Genomic DNA, 20,042 nt, shown 5'->3' with positions numbered 1-20,042 from the left:
AAAGAGAGAAGAGATATAATACATACAACTATTTATCCAAAATATATAAAGTATTCCTACAAATTAATAATACAAAGACCAAAACTTATTCATACTACGAATTAGTAGAAACTAAATGTCACAAACATTGACTCAATTAGTAGTATAAAAGCTGAATGACCCCAAATTTTGGAATATACTGAAAGAGCTAACAAGATGTTACTTCCAAAAATGTTCCAAAATTCAAGTGACAAAATTCATATACTATTAAAATTAATGCAATTAGCTACTGAAATGTATTTAATGTATTCAAATAAGATGTTAGTAATCAGTTAAATTGGATATACATGTATGGGGACTCTATACTAACTCTGCAGTTTTTCTGTAAACCTGAAAAAGCTTTAGATTAATTTTTTTAATGTTTCTAAAAGTAATAGATATTTGCTAGCCAAAATAATCGGCTAGAAAATAAAATGGAATATAAAAGACCCATTAAGCAAGTAAACAAATGTGTGTCTGTGTGCTCAGCCGTGTCCAACTTTGCGACCCCATGGACTGTAGCTCGTCAGGCTCCTCTGCTCATGGAATTTTCCGGCAAGAATATTGGAGTGGGTGTCATTTCCTCCTCCAGGAATAAACAAATATTCAGGCATAAATTTAGCTAAAAGTAGTCTTTTAAGTAGACTAATAAGAGTAGAATCTACAAATGAATAAATATAAAAGTAGAATCTACAAGTAAACGACCCTTTACAGGAAAAGTAATAAATATCATAGAAATACTTATTCTTCCTAAATTAAAAGTTTACCTCAACCAAATTCCCCACAAGGTACATTTTGGGGGGACAACAGAATGAGAAAGATAAACTACTAAAATATATTTTTTTTTAAAGGGAAGGTTATTCAGTTTTTCCTCGTCTCTCATAATTTAGGTTGGGAAAGCAATAAGTGAGGGTCGCTCAAGATATGTGGAAATTATTCCAACTCTGATCATATAAATGTAGTGGTATCAATAATGAGATGATTTGCACAAGAAAACATTTTTAATAATGTTACTTGTGTGTCACTTTAAACAAAAAGCAGCCATGTCCTTGAGATCACAAACTAGACTTACATACCAGCAATTTTGGAAAAAATGTATAGTACCATAAAAATCATAACAATCTTGTCTTTTTATTTAAAGTATATTTCCCAATGTACAATGAAAATAATCTTTAACTTCAAAGTGGATAAGGAGGTATATTTCTTCAATTCTTATCATTTCTGTTCACTCATAGATATACTGTCAGATTAGCCCTGGCTGCATGTTTTAGTTCAGATAAGTATTACTCACACATTCTCCAAACTGAGGAACAAATGCTCTTCAAAAAGAGCTCTTAACTAGGTCAGCCTAAAACTTGGATTTTTGCAAGTCATACATTTTTTGCAAGTTCATTTTACTATAAATGTTGATATTGTCAAAGACATTGCAAAACAATCTTCAAGAAATACTTTCTCATCTATTTATTTGTTTGCAATGATCCAAATCATAAACTAGGATAAACTCTCATTATTTTTTCTAGAATAATAAATTATATGTTTCTTTTTAGTATCCTTGTCTCTAGGTTGGCCATATATTTCATATTATTCCTAATTTTAAATCATATTCTTCCTTAAATTTCTCTGAAGAAAAAACATAGTCTTTGGGGAAATTTACTAGTTAAGCTGACAAAGTGAGTCAATCATCCTGAACAAGCCTTATCATAATTGGTGCATTTTAAAGAAATAGGAGAAACCCAGCAAAAGGACCCGAAACTTGGAATAATGCCATCCTCATATGAAACTTTTAAGCAAATTTTGCTACAGATGGAACAGATGGAACTAATCTTGTTGTTGTTCAGTCACTAAGTAATATTCAACTCTCTGTGACTCCACGGACTGCAGCAAGCCAGGCTTCCTTGTTCTTCAGTATCTCCAGAAGTCTGCTCAAATTCATTTCCGCTGAGTCGGTGATGCCACTGAACAATCTCATTCTGTGCCACCCTCTTCTCCTTTTACCTTCAATCTTTCCCAGCATCAGGGTCTTTTTCAATGAGTGGGCTCTTCGCATCAAGTGGCCAAAATATTGGACCTTCAGGTTCAGCATCAGTCCTTCCAATGAATATTCAGGGTTGATTTCCTTTAGGATTGACTATATCTGAGGTTGTTATTACTCCCAGAAATCTTGATTCCAGTCTGTGCTTCATCTAGCCCAGCATTTTTCATGATGTATTCTGGATATAAATTAAAAAGCAAGATGACAATATACAGTTTTGTCCTTCTTTCCCAATTCTGAACCAGTCTGTTGTTCCATGTCTGGTTCTAACTGTTGCTTCTTGACCTGCATACAGATTTTCCAGGAGACAGGTAAGGTGGTCTGGTATTCCCATCTCTTTAAGAATTTCCCACAGTTTGTTGTGATCCATACACTCAAGGTATTTAGTCAGTGAAGCAGAAGTAGATGCTTTTGGGGGAATTTCCTTGCTTTCTCCATGATACAGCGAATGTTGCCAATTGGCTCTCTGGCTCCTCTGCCTTTTCTAAACACAGCTTGTACATCTGGAAGTTCTTTGTTCATGTACTGCTGGAGCCTAGCTTGAAGGATTTTGAGCATAAACTTACTAGCACGTGAAATGAGCGCAACTGTATGGTAGTTTGAACATTCTTTGGCATTATCTTTCTTTGGGATTGGAATGAAAACCTTTCCTAGTTCTGTGGCCACTGCTGAGTCTTCCAAATTTGTTGACATACTGAGTGCAGCATCTTAACAGCATCATCTTTTAGGATTTGAAATAGCTCAGCTGGAATTTTATCACCTCCACTGGCTTTGTTGGTAGCAATGCTTCCTCAGGACCACTTGACTTCACACTCCAGGATGTCTGGCTCTAAGTGACTGATCACACCATCATGGTTATCCTGGTCATTAACATCTTTTTTGTATAGTTCTTGTGTGTATTCTTGTGACCCTTCTGAATCTCTTCTGATTCTGTCAGGTCCATCCCTTTTCTGTCCTTTATCACGCCCATCCTTGCATGAGATGTTCTCTAGATATCTCCAATTTTCTTGAAGAGATCTCTAGTCTTTCCCATTTTATTGTTTTCCTCTACTTCTTTGCATTGTTCATTTAAGAAGGCCTTCTTATCTCTCCCTGCTATTCCCTGGAATCCTGCATTCAGTTGGGTATATCTTAACTTCTCTTCCCTTGTTTTTCACTTCTGTTCTTTCCTCAGCTATTTGTAAGGCCTCCTCGGACAACTACTTTGCCTTTTTGCATTTCTTTATCTTTGGGATGGTTTTGGTTACTGTCTCCTGTACAATGTTATGAATCCTCTGTCCATAGTTCTTGAGGCACTTTGCCAGATCTAATCCCTCAAATCCATTTGTCACTTCCACTGTATAATCATAAGGGATTTGACTTAGGTTATACCTGAATGACCTAGTGGTTTTCCCTACTTTCTTCAATTTCCATCTGAATTTTGCAATAAGGAGCTCATGATCTGAGCCACAGTCAGCTCCTGGTCTTGTTTTTGCTGACTGCATAGAGCTTCACCAACTCAGGCTGCAAAGAATATAATCAATCTGATTTCAGTTATTGGCCATCCGGTGATACCTGTGTGTAGAGTCATCTCTTTTGTTGTTGGAAGAGGGTGCTTACTATGACCAGTGCATTCTCTTGGCAAAACTCTGTTAGCCTTTGTCCTGCTTCATTTTGTACTCCAAGGCCAATCTTGTCTGTTACTCCAAGTATCTCCTGACTTCCTAATTTTGCAATCCAAACTCCTATAGTGAAAAGGACATCTTTTTTGATGTCAGTTCTAGAAAGCCTTTTAGGTCTTCATGGAACCAGTCAGCTGTAGCTTCTTGGCATCAGTGGTTGGGGCCCAGACTTGGATTACTGTGCTGTTGAATGGTTTGCTTGAAAACGAACAGAGATCATTCTGTCGTTTTTGAGGTTGCACACAAGTACTTTATTTCAGACTCTTCTATTGACTATGAGGGCTATTCTATTTCTTCTAAGGGATTCTTGTTCACTTGTCAGTTCAGTTCAGTCACTCAGTCATGTCTGGCTGTTTGCGACCCCATGGACTGCAGCACACCAGGCTTCCCTGTTCATCACCAACTGCCAGAGTCTACCCAAACTCATGTCCATTGAGTTGGTGATGCCATCCAACCATCTCATCCTTTGTTGTTCCTTTCTCTTCTTGCCTTCAATCTTTCCCAGCATCAGGGTCTTTGCCAATGAGTCAGTTCTTCGCATCAGGTGGCCAAAGTATTGGAGTTTCAGCTTCACAATCAGTCCTTCCAATGAATATTCAGGACTGATTTCCTTTAGGATGGACTGGTTTGATCTCCTTGCAGTCCAAGGGACTCTCAAAAGTCTTCTCCAACACCAAAGTTTAAAAGCATCAATTCTTCAGCACTAAACTTTCTTTATAGTCCAACTCTCACATCCATACATGACTACTTGAGAAAAAACATTTTTTTTTTTTATCAGTGAAAGGATTTTTATGCAGGGGACAAAGGAGGACAGAGTGGGGTAACTAGCAGGCAGGCTTTGGCTGGCTTTGGCTAGGCAGGCCCATCCTGGAGATAAAAGTGAAAAAGTAAGAAGTGTTAGTCACTCAGTCACGTCCAACTCTTTGTGACCCCATGGACTGTAACCCACCAGACTCTCTGTCCAGGGGATTCTCCAGGCAAAAACACTGGAGTCGGTTGTCATGCCCTTCTTCAGGGGATCTTTCCCAACCAGGGATCAAATCCGCGTCTCCTGCATTGCAGGCAGATTCTTTACCATCTGAGCCACCAGAGAAGCCCCCGGAGATAAGAGAAAGGTATTAATATTTCTGAGACCCTCAGACTGATTCATCACACTGCTGCCAGTCATGACTGTGTTCCCAGAGGCCAGGACAAGGCTGGGGAGATACAAGTTAATGCTGTGACCAGCCTGAGGCTGGATAGTTCACCTTTGACGCGTATGACCTTCGCTCGGAGGTTGGAGCCAGGAGTCCCCGGGAAGAATCAGCAGAAACTCCGGGTAATTTGGAGCAGAAGAGTCCAGGAACTGGGAAGGCAGGCCTGACACCCCAGATGGCTATTCAGGGAGCTGGTCCCTTCTTGTGCTGAGTCCAGAATCTCACTTATCCTAACAGAGCCAAGAGCTGTTTTCCCACAGATCTGAGACAGAGATCCCAGGGATCTTTCCCAGGCTGGGGCGGGAGAATTTGATCTCACAAGGCCAGGAGTCGTGACCGGGAGGGAGATCGTGGGAGTTTACCCAGGGCCTGGTTGGAGAGGAGTCCGGACCTCCACCTGCCTGCCTGTGAGGGTCCTCCCTCAGTGAGGTGTCAGGAGCCAGGCAGGGAGACCCCCTGCTTTTAAGCTAGGAACACCCTCATCAGCGCTGTCCATTAGAATGTTCTATGTTGATTCAACTGAGTCCTTGAAATATGGCTAGTGTGAGTGAGGAACCGAATTTTTCATCGTATTTAATGTTAATTAAGTTGAATTTAAATGGAAGTAGCCAGACGTGCCTGCAAGTACTGTATCGGACAAAGCAGCATTTAGCTGAGGACTCCAGACTGGTGGTGGAAGTCAGTGACAGAAAGGACACAGTTTATGGTCAACGCAGCTCTGGGCTTTGACTTTGGCAAGATGGGCGGGGCCTCACGGAGTGGAGAAGTAGGACACTCAGTATCTAGCTCCACAGAGAAGCATACCTGGTTCCCAGGGGTCAAAGTGCTTGCTCACACGTGCATACATGCCTGCCTGTATGTGAGCATATGAGGATGGTGTACCTAAGGGTATCCACAGAAGCACTTGTGTGCAGTCTAGGAATTCCATCTGTGTGCATCAAGAGTCCATCCATATATATACAACCTGGGAGCATGCAAGCCAGTGTGAGAACTCCCGGGTGCATGCAAGCCAGTGAGCTAGGGCCATCAGTCCAGCAGGTCTTGTAAGAAGGCCCACATATACTGGTGCATTTCCACAGGGTTGGTCTGGGGGATCCAGCGCCCCATGCCTGGCAGGATGTGGGCTTCGAGCCAGCCTGGCACAAAACGGCTGCTGATGGCCTCTACCAGCCCTTGCTCAATAGGGGTCCTTCTCCCCCCATAGCAGCAGTGCGGGTGTGGCCAGCTCCTGGGGCTTCAGGACGATGGTCCTGAAGATGTTTTGATAGTAGTTGCGGGGCCGGGTGAGGCCACCAGGCTGTGAGAAGTCATAAAGGAAGGCTTCAAGTTCGCTGGAGCTTCAAGTTTGACTAGATGGACCTTGTCAGCAAGGTAATGTCTCTGCTTTTTAATATGTTGTCTAGGTTGGCCATAGCTTTTCTTTGAAGGACCAAGCATCTTTTTTAATTTCATGGCTGCAGTCATCATTTGCAGTGTTTTTGGAAATAAACAAAATAAAGTCTCTGACTGTTTCCACTGTTTCCCCATCTATTTGCCATGAAGTGATGGGACCAGGTGCCATGATATCAAGTTTTTTGAATGTTGAGTTTTAAGAGGACTTTTTCACTCTCCTCTTTCACTTTCATCACGAGGCTCTTTAGTTCTTCTTCACTTTTGCCATAAGGGTGGTGTCATCTGCATATCTGAGGTTCTTGTTCTTCTAACTATAGAATCAAGTAAATGTGGAACCCTCTTTACTGTTTTTTTCCTCCACGATGTCTCTCTATTTTCTGTTTTCATTACAAAGAGTCTTTACTCTTCTTAATGGAAGAAATTATACACAAACCACACTAATTTTTGAAAGAAGTGCATTTTAACACTGCCTGAATTCTGAGGGAAACAAAATTCACATCTACAGGAACAAAATTATGTGTCTTGGGCGACTGTTGATTTTGTTCACAACAAAATTCCAAACAATGCATAAATAAAAGGAAAGCAATTGCTACATAAATATGATATCAGTAGAGACTGCAGTCAAATTAAAAACAGAAGGGGAACATTAAATCAAAGACTAAATTATGAAAAAATCTGCTTAATGTAGTAGAAGATTAATGGAAAAATAACTTATAAAATCAGAGGTGATGGGCAAAAGACTAAGACAAATGATAAAAAGCATGGAGGATATAGGAATTAGATCCAATCTGCATATACTGTGGAGAACAGATAAAGAAGGAACAAAAAAATGATTGCATAAAACATCCTTGAGGAGGAATAAGATCTGAGCATAACATTCAAAGATAAATATATAAATGGTAACAACAAGGAAGGGGCTTCCCATGTGGCTGGCTCAGTGGTAAAGAATCTCCCTGCCAATATGGGATGCGACCCCAGGGTTGGAAAGATCTCCTGGAGAAAGAAATGGCAATTTCAGTATTTTTGCCTGGGAAATCCCATGGACAGAGGAGCCTGACAGGCTACAGTCCTTAGCTTTGCAAAAGAGTTGGACATGACTTGATAACTAAATAACAACAACAATATCAAGGAAAATGAGGGGGAAAAGCTCAGTGAGTACACGCAACAAAACACAAACTCAATCAAGACAGATTTCTCCCAAATGAACAAAATTAAAATACTTCACACACAAATTTTGGTGACTGCAGCCATGAAATTAAAAGATGCTTGCTCCTTGGAAGAAAAGCTATGACCAACCTAGACAGCATATTAAAAAACAGAGACATTACTTTGCCCACAAAGGTCCGTCTGGTCAAAGCTGTGGTTTTTCCAGTAGTCACGTATGGATGTGAGAGATGGACTATAACAAAAGCTGAGCTCCGAAGAATTGATGCTTTTGAACTGCAGTGTTGGAGAAGACTCTTTAGAGTCCCTTGGACTGCAAGGAGATCAAACCAGTCAATCCTAAAGGAAATCAGACCTGAATATTCACTGGAAGGACTGATGGTGAAGCTGAAACTCCAATACTTTGGCCACTTGATGTGAAGAACTGACTCATTTCAAAAGACCCTGATGCTGGGAAAGATTGAAGGTGGGAGGAGAAGGGGACGACAAGGGTGAGATGGTTGGATGGCATCACTGACTCAGTGGACATGAGTTTGAGTAAGCTCTGGGAGTTGGTGATGGACAGGGAGGGCTGGCATGCTGCAGCCCATGGGGTCCCAAAGAGTTGGACACAACTGAGCGACTAAACCGAAATGAACACACAAACTAGCAGAAGTTTTTAAAGCACTTTTGCCTTTTGGGGGGAACTGTTATGAGCTCATAAATTTACACCTGGTTAAATTTGTCTTGTTCACAAAAAAAAGAATCATTCTCCAGTATGAAAAATGAAGCATAACCCTCACGTTTCTTTAGCTTACAAACTATTAAATAAGTAAATCAATTAACAGAGATGAAAAAGTAAGAATTAAATTATGAATGAGTTGTGAAACTGAATAAATGGTACTGAACAACAAATCATCTGAACATGAATTAAAACATAATTGCTGAAATATTTATAAAACCATGCAAATATGATGAATCTTTGCATGGAAAACCTCTGCCCAAAATTCAAGATTATATAAACACATGAAACAGTGGTAAAGGTTACATAAAAGTATGCCACATTGTCATCTCGCACAGATGGAACTGAGTAAGTAGAGATGAAATGACCCAAATTTGTTCCTAACCCTGTTAATTAAAAAAACATAGTTCAGACATGAGGGCTTCTTTTTCTTTTAATCACCATCAGAATACAACAGAATAAGTATATTTCAAATCACTAAAGAAAGAAAAATTTCCCCACAATAAGTGGGGAAACAGCAAAAACACATATATCTATAGGCTAAATTATTATGCAGATATTACACATCATTCTGCTTTAGGATATTTAACAACTGGAGGAAAGGCTCATAACATTAAGTTGCACAGCTATTAATACAATTCAATATCAACTTTATGAAAATAAACCATATGTGCACAGAAAACAGAAACATCACCTGATTTATTGGTTCCTCAGTATAGAGGCATTATAAGGAATCATTTTCCTTCTTTATTGCATTTCTCTATATATATATTTTTGCATTTATAAATATAAATATATTTATTTCTGTACATATAATCAAAATAAAAATATGTCATCTCTATTTGTCTTTGCCTAGCATTCGGTCACATCAGTTACTATATGTTGCTGAATGTTGATTATTTAGGTAGACTACACATACAATAATTAAAAAGTGATGACAACAGAAATATTTTCAAAATGGAGACTTTCCTATTATATTTCATAAACCTGAAAGGGCAGATAGTTTTCTTATGTGAAAACTAACAACAGATGTAAGCTCTTTGATACACCTAAAGCAAAACATGCAGAGACCACAGTAATGTGTGCCCAGAAGATTAACAATGGCTACAATTCCAAGACACACCATCTATGCCCCTATCCCTTGATTCTGGGTGGGTTCTTTGACTATTTTGATGAATAGAATACAGTGGGAGACTCCGAGAACCTTTTACCACAGCCCCTTTCTTGGAACACTTGCTTCTGGATTCCAGTCACCATGCTACAAGAAGCTAAACCACACAAAGCAGCCAGGTGTAAGGAGACACTTTAGTTAATAGTCCCAGCTGAGCCATGCATAGTCCTGAAATGATACCTGCATCAATTGCTAGTCATCTAAAGTCCAACCATTTTGAGCCTCCAACCTAATGGAGCCTTTAAAAACATAAACTCCACCACCATCTGACTACAGAGGCACAGGAGACTCCAGGCAGGAGCTGCCCAGTGGAGACCCAAAGAATGGTGAGAGAGAAGTTGTTTTAAGTTTAAGTCAGTTCATTTTGGACTGGTTTATTCTGCAGCAGTAGATAATTGCAACAATATGAGTAGATAGTGGGGTGTGTGTGTGTGTGTGTGTGTGTGAGAGAGAGAGAGAAGTACATAAAGTGAAGTCTCTCAGTTGTGTCTGACTCTGAGATCCCATGGACTGTAGCTTGCTAGGCTCCTCCATCCATGAGATTTTCCAGGCAATAATACTGGAGTTGGTTGCCATTTCCTTCTCCAGGGGATCTTCCCGATCCAAGGATCAAACCTGGGTCTCTCGTACTCCAGGCAGACTCTTTACCGACTGAGCCACAAGAGATACCAGACAATACTGGAGTGGGCAGCCTTTCCCTTCTCCAGGGGATCTTCCCAACCCAGGAATCAAACCGGGGTGTCCTGCATTGCAGGCAGATTGTTTAGCAGTTGAGCTACCAGGGAAGTCCCATAATACATATAAATTACATTTAAATCCAGTAAGTCTTGGCAAGATTGATAACAGGGTCCTTTGTTATGAATAACTCTTCCTTCAGATACATCAAAATCATCCCTTCAGGTATTGGAAAACAAAAATATTATTAATACTTCATTTTCAAAAAAGAAATATGTTACACTTAGGCTAAATTCATTAGTAATCAAAGATAAATTAAAATTAAATATCAGGTTCAGAAACACAAAAAAATTAAACCTAAGGGCAACTCTAAGTATAGTTACTGAGTGTTTATTATATGCACAATTCTCTTTTAGGTTTTATTGTTTTTCTTTCACAGCAACTCATCAGCTTCTGAAAACTATAAAACTAAATGTTGTATGTTTCTGTTTACATAAGTTATGTTGGTGATACAGCACCTCTGTTAGGATGCAAGTATATTTAAAAAGCATTATCAAGATAGTCTCAATTATGTTCAGAATTACCAAATGAACCATATTGTACTTCATGCACAGTGCACAACTGATGAATATGCAAAATAATAGGAAAATGAAACTAACCTGGGCCATTCAAATACTGTGTAAGAGAACAGTGTAATCGGACAATTATAGGTTCTGTTCGAATCACTTCCCATGCCACAGCAATCTCCTCCTGTGCAAATATTTGAAAGATGAATTAGTCATCTTTTAGAGTTCTTGACTTTTTTCCAAAATAAAAAATATAAGAAGTGCTTATCATTAAGGCCTACAAATTATCTCAAAGACTTACAGGTCTGTGAAATAAAAGTCAAAGTACTTTTAATTTTTGCCTTCATTTGAAAATTCAAGTGAAAACTTAACAAATAAGGACATACTATACTACTGATACAAACCCATAATTTTCAGAAAATATTAAAAGAACTGATGGAAGAAAACATATGCAAAATCTCTGCTTTTTCAACCAGTCGTAGCATTTCTTCATAAATCACTTTAACAAAGTCATTATGTTTCTAATAGTATTATAAGAGAAACTAAAATTAAATTTCTTCCAAGAATAAAAATATTTTTTAAATGTAGCAATCATATAAGTCGATACTTACATCAAGAAAGCTAACATCAATATGCAGATCAATATCTACATCATCAATGGCTCCATATTCCCTGAAAGCAAAGATTAACATTATTGTTTCCTTTTCTTTAAAAGACATTGTGTTCTAGGTTATTTTAAATTCAGATTTAGTCATGAATTCTCATCCCTGATGCCCACAGATAGTTCAGAAATGACTGTGGACATAAATTAACTAACTCAGTTTAGTTGGACTGTGGTCTCGTGTGACCTCTTTATACCATATACATACCTTTCCATCTTATGTACAGGCAAATACGTACATGAACTCAAGAGTTATTTGGTTCATAGTTTCAAATACCGCCGGTTCTATTTAACAAATTGAATGATCTTCTTATGTGATCACTTGGTGTTCACAGTGCTCTCTGAAGATTCAGAGCTGCCTCTAAGTGCAAGAAAGGAGTCTCTGACATGAGGAAGGGGTGGAGGGATCACTGATTGCCATAATAATATGCCCATAAATTTTCCTGCCATGTTAGAACATCAGTGGTTCTGAAACTTATCCAGGTGTTCTGCCACTTAAATGTCACTGATGTTTCGATAGGCAGTTTTACATGTCTGATGTATCCAAATAGTAACAACAGTATATTCCACACAAACAGGCATGTTTTTTAAGATGACTAAAGGGCATAAAACAGTAGTTTTTGTATTCTCCATACACACACATCTCTATTTTTCATATTTTTATAAAATTCTGAAGTTACCACTGCTACTTATAGTAAGGGAAAAACTATGATGGTAACAGAAATTGTAAAAATTAATGGCCAATATTTATTGAGCACTTACCTGCCAGAAAGCATTCTAAGGATTTTACATACATGTGATCATAACGTACAATAGGTACTACTTGTTGTTTAGTCACTAAATCGTGTCTGACTCTTTTGCAACGCCATGGACTGTAGCCCACTAGGCTTCTCTGTCCATGGGATTTCCCAGGCAAGAATACTGGAGTGGGTTGCCATCTCTTCCTCCAGAGAATCTTCCCAACCGAGGGATCAAAACCGTGTCTCCTGCACTGGCAGGTGAGTTCTTTACCACTGAGCCATCAGGGTACTATTACCATTCCCAATTTATACGTCTATTAACTGAGGCTCAGAGTAATAAAGTAACTCACCCATTATCACTTTGTAGCAGAGCCAGGATTTGAATATATGCATCTTATTTAAATATTTATGCAGGTGCTTAGCTCTTTATTCAATAAACTATCACTTTGTGTTGGAAACCAGGTCAAACAATGATGGATGACCTCACTAAGTCCTCATCATAAGCTTCTGACAGCGATAATATAATTATCCTCATTCACAAATGAGGAAACTGAGGTTCAGGAAAGTGGAACAAGTTGCCACAGGGCAACAAAGTTGGTGGAAATTCAGACACAGAATTCACATTCAGTCTCAAAACTGTCAAGTTCAGTATCTGGCACATAGTAAGTACTCAGTGAACAGTTCCGTGTACGATAACATTCAAATAATGCTAATGTAGTACAAAACTATGGCACTTTTATAGGGTTCAGAGAATGCACTTTTATAATGATTAAATAGCTTTATGTAATTTGAAGAATAAAGGAATGTAGAGGGTCCTTTTACTTTTTTATATCAATGATCAAAAAATGCAGCATGTTAGAAACTAATAACTCAGCCTCTATGTTTTCTCCATTCTCTCCGTAAAAATATATCAAAACACTGAGCACATTTTCATTATTTATGAATTTACACTTTCTATTTTTTCATGGTCATTTCTAAAGGTTACATAAAGAAGAAAATGGATAAATTATTCACATAGGAGTTAATTATTTAATTGCATGCTTCAAAACATTTGTGTTAATCACAAAGGATAAAAATTTTTATAACCTTGTGCAAATTTAGGCATGATATGCAAATTTAGATATAAACATACACCAATTTAGTTATGAAATTATACAAAAACTAAGACAAGAATAAGGATCAAGCACAAAAACCATGGCTTTTATGAGTCTAGTTCAGGGTTCAGAAAACTTATCCTGTAAAGGTCAAAATAGTAAACCTTTTAGTTTTTAGAGGCCACATGGTCTCTTTCGCATATTTCTCTTTATTTTGGAGCTGTTTTTTTTTTACAACCCTTTAAGAAAAGCAAACACCATGAACTGTTCAAAACAGATCCCACAGCCCACTGGTCATAATTTGCTGACCCTGGACGTCAGCATACTATTCATAAATATAAGAAGTCAAATCCAAAGTCAGACACGTCAAAAGGGAACCATTAAATACAATGATGAGGAGAGATCACTAATGATGTTCAAATGACATTTTGGGGAGGGAAAGAGACGTTGAATACAACCATTCCCATAAAATTATAACAAATATGTACAAAGTAGAAATTAGGAAAAAAAAGAATATTGAATAATAAGGAAATACTTAAACTATGGCATGATGGTATAATTTTTTAAAATTATCCATTACTAAAAATGTTGATATAAAAATATTTAGTATCACGAGGGAAATGTTCCAAATATATACTGTTCACTAAGCAAGTAGAGTACCAAAACATTATGGAGAGCAAAACACATTTTTTTAAATAAAATAGAAATAGGAAAATCAAAAAAGTAGGAAGAGGACTCGTATATTACATACAGGCTACGGATAACATTTATTTTATTAAAAAAGCTCAAGTATTTTCTAAAAAAATCTACTTTTTCTGATTACAATGGCAATATAGACTCATATAAAAATGTGAGAAAGAGAAAAACAGACAATAAATAACTTGTAATAAAATTTAGTACCACTCAGACACGATAGTTTTTCTTTACATTCCTTCCAGTCTCTTTCATATATTAATATATCATTATAATACAGAGCTAGTGGAGGTGATGGAATTCCAGTTGAGCTATTTCAAATCCTGAAAGATGATGCTGTGAAAGTGCTGCACTCAATATGTCAGCAAATCTGGAAAACTCACCAGTGGCCACAGGGCTAGAAAAGGTCAGTTTTCATTCCAATCCCAAAGAAAGGCAATGCCAAAGAATGCTCAAACTACTACACAATTGCACTCATCTCACACGCTAGTAAAGTAATGCTCAAAATTCTCCAAGCCAGGCTTCAGCAATACGTGAACCGTGAACTTCCAGATGTTCAAGCTGGTTTTAGAAAAGGCAGAGGAACCAGAGATCAAATTGCCAACATCTGCTGGATCACTGAAAAAGCAAGAGAGTTCCAGAAAAACATCTATTTCTGCTTTATTGACTATGCCAAAGCCTTTGACTGTGTGGATCACAATAAACTGTGGAAAATTCTGAAAGAGATGGGAATACCAGACCACCTGACCTGTCTCTTGAGAAACCTGTATGCAGGTCAGGAAGCAACAGTTAGAACTGGATGTGAAACAACAGACTGGTTCCAAATAGGAAAAGGAGTACATCAAGGCAGTATATTGTCACCTTGCTTATTTAACTTATATGCAGAGAACATCATGAGAAATGCTGGGCTGGAAGAAACACAAGCTGGAATCAAGATTGCCGGGAGAAATATCAATAACCTCGGATACGCGGATGACACCACCCTTATAGCAGAAAGTGAAGAACTAAAAAGCCTCTTGATGAAAGTGAGAGAGAAGAGGGAAAAAGTTGGCTTAAAGCTCAACATTCAGAAAACTAAGATCATGGCATCCAGTCCTATCACTTCATGGCAAATAGATGGGGATACAGTGGAAACAGTGTCAGACTTTATTTTTGGGGGCTCCAAAATCACTGCAGATGGTGATTGCAGCCATGAAACTAAAAGATGCTTACTCCTTGGAAGGAAAGTTATGACCAACCTACATAGCATATTAAAAAGCAGAGACATTACTTTGCCAACAAAGGTCCGTCTAGTCAAGGCTATGGTTTTTCCGGTAGTCATGTATGGATGTGAGAGTTGGACTGTAAAGAAAGCTGAGTGCAGAAGAATTGATGCTTTTAAACTGTGGTGTTGGAGAAGACTCTTGAGAGTCCCTTGGACTGCAAGGAGATCCAACTAGTCCATCCTAAAGGAGATCAGTCCTGGGTGTTCACTGGAAGGACTGATGTTGAAGCTGAAACTCCAATATGTTGGGCACCTCATGCGAAGAGGTGACTCACTGGAAAAGATCCTGATGCTGGGAAGGATTGGGGGCAGGAGGAGAACGGGACGACAGAGGATGAGATGGCTGGATGGACATGAGTTTGGGTAAACTCCGGGAGTTGGTGATGGACAGGGAGGCCTGGCGTGCTGCGATTCATGGGGTCGCAAAGAGTCGGACATGACTGAGCAACTGAACTGAACTTATAATACATATTATTAAGGATAATAGGCATGTAAAAGTCTTTTTCCTGCTCTTCCACTTTTTCTATAATGAGTACTTTTTTTTTACCTTGTGGAATATTCTTTAAAACCATAAATTTAAATCTATAAATTCATATGAATAAAATTATATAATACAACATTAGGGTGCTCTCAATTTTTCTACACTATTAATATTGATAAATGGCCCTCTGGATAGAAGTCTACGTGCAGCTGTCTTCTCAGAGATAAATTCTAGAATTAATAATTGAAATAAATAGCATAACTATATTTGGTAATCCAAATATATACTGTTTAGTTACTATTTTTAAAAAGTTAAAACAACTTGTAATCACACCAGCCAGATTCTCACAGTGACCATTTCCCACATCCTCATCATCACCAGGCATTTTTTTCTCCCATCTTTGCCAATTTCAGAGGGGAGAATAACTGTGGATTTACTTATTATGGCACAACTTTGGTATATTTAAAAGCAGAGAAAAAGGCAGCAGAGATAACAACAGTCAGTACAAACCTTACCCCAGCTGTTTTCTTCATAAAAGATTTCTAGACCACTTCAACAGAATAAATCATAGAGTTATGATTAGAATGTGACATATGCTCTTTATAAAACCTTTAATATGTGAATTTTAGAGAATTCTTTATATAACTTGTTTCAACACTTTTGTTTTAGTTAAAGAGCTTCCTGGGTAGTTCAAATGGTAAATAATCAACCTACAGTGTGGGTGTCCTGGGTTTGATCCCTGGGTTGGGAAGATCCCCTTGAGAAGGGCATGGCAACCCACTCCAGTATTCTTGACTGGAGAATCCCATGAACCGAGGAACCTGGCAGGCTAGAGTCCATGGGATCACAAAGAGTTGGACACGACCGAAAGACTCACTTTCACTTTCTTTCACTTTTTTTTAGTTAAAAGTATCTTTAATTTCTACTACTATCAATTTCTGTCCAAAAAACAGGAACGAAAGTGTTACAAGTGATGTCTTTCACCATAGCAGAGCAGGAGTACAGAATTTTAAGGAAGCAGAGGCATTAAAGGTTTGCAATTAACTGGATTCTGCAGGTGTAGATCTGTAAATAGTTTTACCTTTTGTTTTTATGCCACATTTCAAAGAACTCACAACAACATTGTGTGTATGCAAACCAATTTCTGTTGTGATGCCCTTTTTTATAATGCCATTCATTTCACATTTCCCACTGTGAGATTACAAAGCAGGATTACAGTCTGCCCAGATGCAACTACCCAGTCTCAGGATTGCTTCTGTATCTGAATATCTTTCAGTAGCCCCAATCTCATGAACAGCAAATGCAGAATCAAGGCAAATGCTTGAAATATGAATGCAACTTGAAATGTGAAGCCTGATATCTGATTGTATACTGAATGCTGTGTTGGGTTTATAATAATCCAAAATAATTCTGTACCCTGCCTGCATTTATTCATTGTGAAAAGATCACATCAAATTGAACTTGAATACTTTTTTAAGAGAAGGGAAGTGACACAAATGATCTGATGTAGTTTCACTTAGGGACTGAGGTCTTGAGAAGAACGCTCCACAAATTTCTTTCCAGACATCTGAGTGAAGTCTTTGAATAGACAGATCTTGAAATCCAGCCATTTGATTTTGAATATTTACATGTGATCTAGTTCATATGTATAAAGAACATATGTATGAAATATATGCTTTCTATAAACAGGCATTTTTGAGGGCACTATGCGTTAGAACTCTTAGCAATTCATTCTCCCATTTTTTAATGGAACTTATTAAGATAACATCCTCATTAACGACACCACATATGCACTTACAATATATTAAATACTTGACCGTCTATGTTGGTCCTCCTTTCTCTATAAAACCACAGCTTGTTTATTATACTGTTGTGATGTTTTATAATACTATCTGATCAAAATTATAACTGTTATGGTTATAAAAAATATAGCTTTCTCTTACCAACTGTCGAGCAATTCACAGGTATAATACACATACATGAAACTCTACCACAAGTTTTTGAGAAATAAACTTCTATTGCTATTTACTTACTGCTTTCAATAATTGGACAGTTATATTTTGAGAAGAAATACATTCTGCGAAGAAATATACACCTCCTCCTGACATCTGAAACTCAACAGCTTGCGTGTCTGTCTCTGCATGCCTACTCAGTGTGTGTTCCGTGCTCAGTGTGGGAGAGATGCTTGTGAATGGGCCAAGATTATTCAAACTCAGTAGTTGGGAAGAAATCTTGGCATTTTTACAAGACTGTATTCACGGTAGCTATGTATTTCTCTAAAGGACAATAGACTGAGACGAATTTAAAAATTAGATCTGGGTAAGGAAGGAAACCCATCTAAACTAAGAGTGTAGAAGAAGTACAGTGTAAACAGTTGCTAAAACTCTGCCCCCCATTTAAAAATCCCTGGTTTTGCTAGAGGAAAGCATAGGTGTTGGAAGCAGAGGTGACTGTCGGGGATCTGACATTCTGAAGCTTGTATCTAGATTTTATGCCAGTGCTTTTGAGAGAGTCTCCCTTTTGTTTCTTTCTTCTGTGTGCCTCCTGCCATCACTTTGCCCTGGTGTTCAGAGTCAGACTGTTTTCGCCTCAGCGCAGAAGCAGGAGAATCAATGTGCTGCAGAGGACTTGACAAACATCCAACCCAAGATCTGTTGACGAATGACATGCTTCAGTGCAGGGTAAGTTATACTGTAGTAACCAACCTCCTCAAGCACTCACTGGTTTAACACGCAGAAACGATTTATATCTCACTCACACTACCTGCTTACTGTGGAATCAGAAGAGAGAGAACACTATTCACTGTAGTTGCCAAGGGGCCCAGAGAGTGGTAGAGTCCTGAAGATATGGGAACTCACACACTAGCACTTTGGTTCATATTTCACTGGCCAACACTAGGTTGCATGTCCACTGCTGATGTTATAAGAACTAGAGAAATGCAATCCTGCCATCTTCCAGAAGAGGAGAGCCAGATTTGTTAAGCTGTTTTACTAACCCACTATTTATGGAAATACAGAGACATTTACAGTGGACCACTCTGATTTATGTGGCTTTTTCTTTCCTTTTATTTTCTTTCTCTCTCTTCTAAGAGATATATGTTTGGGTGGTGGGCTTGCATATAGTAGTATAGCTTCCTCAAAACTTAAAAACATCTTCTGCATGCCCTGTCCTCCAAAACATCAACTCCAAAATTATTCATTCATTGCAAACACACAATCATCAAACCACAAAAAAATGATCAAAATGCAGAATAGTCACAATCTTGTAATCTTCCAACCTACTTTAAGCATTAGTCACAATCAAAAGGCGGAGAAGGAAATGGCACCCCACTCCAGTACTCTTGCCTGGAAAATCCTACGGACAGGGGAGCCTGGTAGGCTGCAGTCCATGGGTTCGCTAAGGGTCGGACACGACTGAGCGACTTCACTTTCACTTTTCCCTTTCATGCAATGGAGAAGGAAATGACAACCCACTCCAGTGTTCTTGCCTTGAGAATCCCAGGGACGGGGGAGCCTGGTGGGCTGCCGTCTGTGGGGTCGCACAGAGTCGGACACGACTGAAGTGACTTAGCAGCACAATCAAAAGGTTAGAATATTACTCAGATGCCTTCAATTTTTTAAACGGATGATGATGGCCATGAAGCACAGGATATTTTATTTGGGGTAAAACTTCCAAACATCATAAGCAAATTATCAGCATCATTTCATTCCTGAGCAATTGAGAATTTTGTGACTTGTAATTCCCTACTTTCTAAAAATATTAATCTCAAATTGTTTTCAATGACACTTATCAGGTTTTTACGAATACTGATTATAGGAGAAAATTTATAATGAAAACATAAACGAACCTCATTTTGTTGCATGATTCAAGACGAAATACATTCACACTGATTAGAGGGTTGATCGTGTTCCCCCAGAGACCTAACTCATTTCCTTTATAAGAGCCTATGAATTAAAATTGTCATCAATGTTTACAAGTATGGGTCAACAACCAGAATGCTGTTTTAGAATGATTTGGCCAAGTAGAACTAAAATTACCTGCTTAAGTAATAAATTTATCATCAGTCATTTTTGTTAAAGCCTCCTTCACCTACTTTAAAAGGGTTTTGCCTCAATTGAGGTAATCTCTGTTATTTTCATCTCTTACAGAGAGCTTAGATGTGGTTAGCCGCCTTTCTCATTAGATGTCACATAAAAAAAAAGATACCAAATAGCCTATTATGCATATTGAGGTACTTTTGCTCTTCAAACTCCATTAAGTTCTTATAAACCTCAATTAAGTAAAAGAACAGCTAATTAGAACAGTCTGTTTTCAATAGACTTAGAACTTTGCGAAGAGGATGACTCCAAGACCTTAGGCCTAACTACTCCTTCTCCCATGTGTCCAAGCCACGGTATTTTAGACCAGACAGTAGATACATTCTTATTTATTTTAAGTAAATCAAACTAGTCCTGCTGTGATTCACTTATATCATGGGGCCTCTGGGAGCTTATTTATTCTGGAAACATCTTCT

The 20,042-nt window shown here is 38.2% G+C and overlaps 1 protein-coding gene across 3 annotated transcripts in view; it reads right to left on the bottom strand.

Annotated features, from left to right (window-relative positions):
- PARP8 (poly(ADP-ribose) polymerase family member 8) overlaps positions 1 to 20,042 on the bottom strand; it is a 200,278-nt gene that overhangs the window by 62,846 nt on the left and 117,390 nt on the right. For all 3 annotated transcript variants that reach the window (XM_081521336.1, XM_081521337.1, XM_081521335.1), the window contains exons 9-10: positions 11,208 to 11,268; positions 10,690 to 10,780 (exon numbers count right to left, since the gene is read on the bottom strand). In XM_081521336.1, the coding sequence (XP_081377462.1) occupies positions 10,690 to 10,780; positions 11,208 to 11,268 (152 nt within the window). The remainder of the gene's footprint in view (positions 1 to 10,689; positions 10,781 to 11,207; positions 11,269 to 20,042) is intronic.

The sequence above is a fragment of the Giraffa tippelskirchi genome, chromosome 8 (genome assembly GCF_054371585.1).
Source record: "Giraffa tippelskirchi isolate mGirTip1 chromosome 8, T2T-mGirTip1v1.2.pri, whole genome shotgun sequence".
Classification (NCBI taxonomy): domain Eukaryota; kingdom Metazoa; phylum Chordata; class Mammalia; order Artiodactyla; family Giraffidae; genus Giraffa; species Giraffa tippelskirchi.
This window is presented reverse-complemented; position numbering and strand designations above follow the sequence as displayed.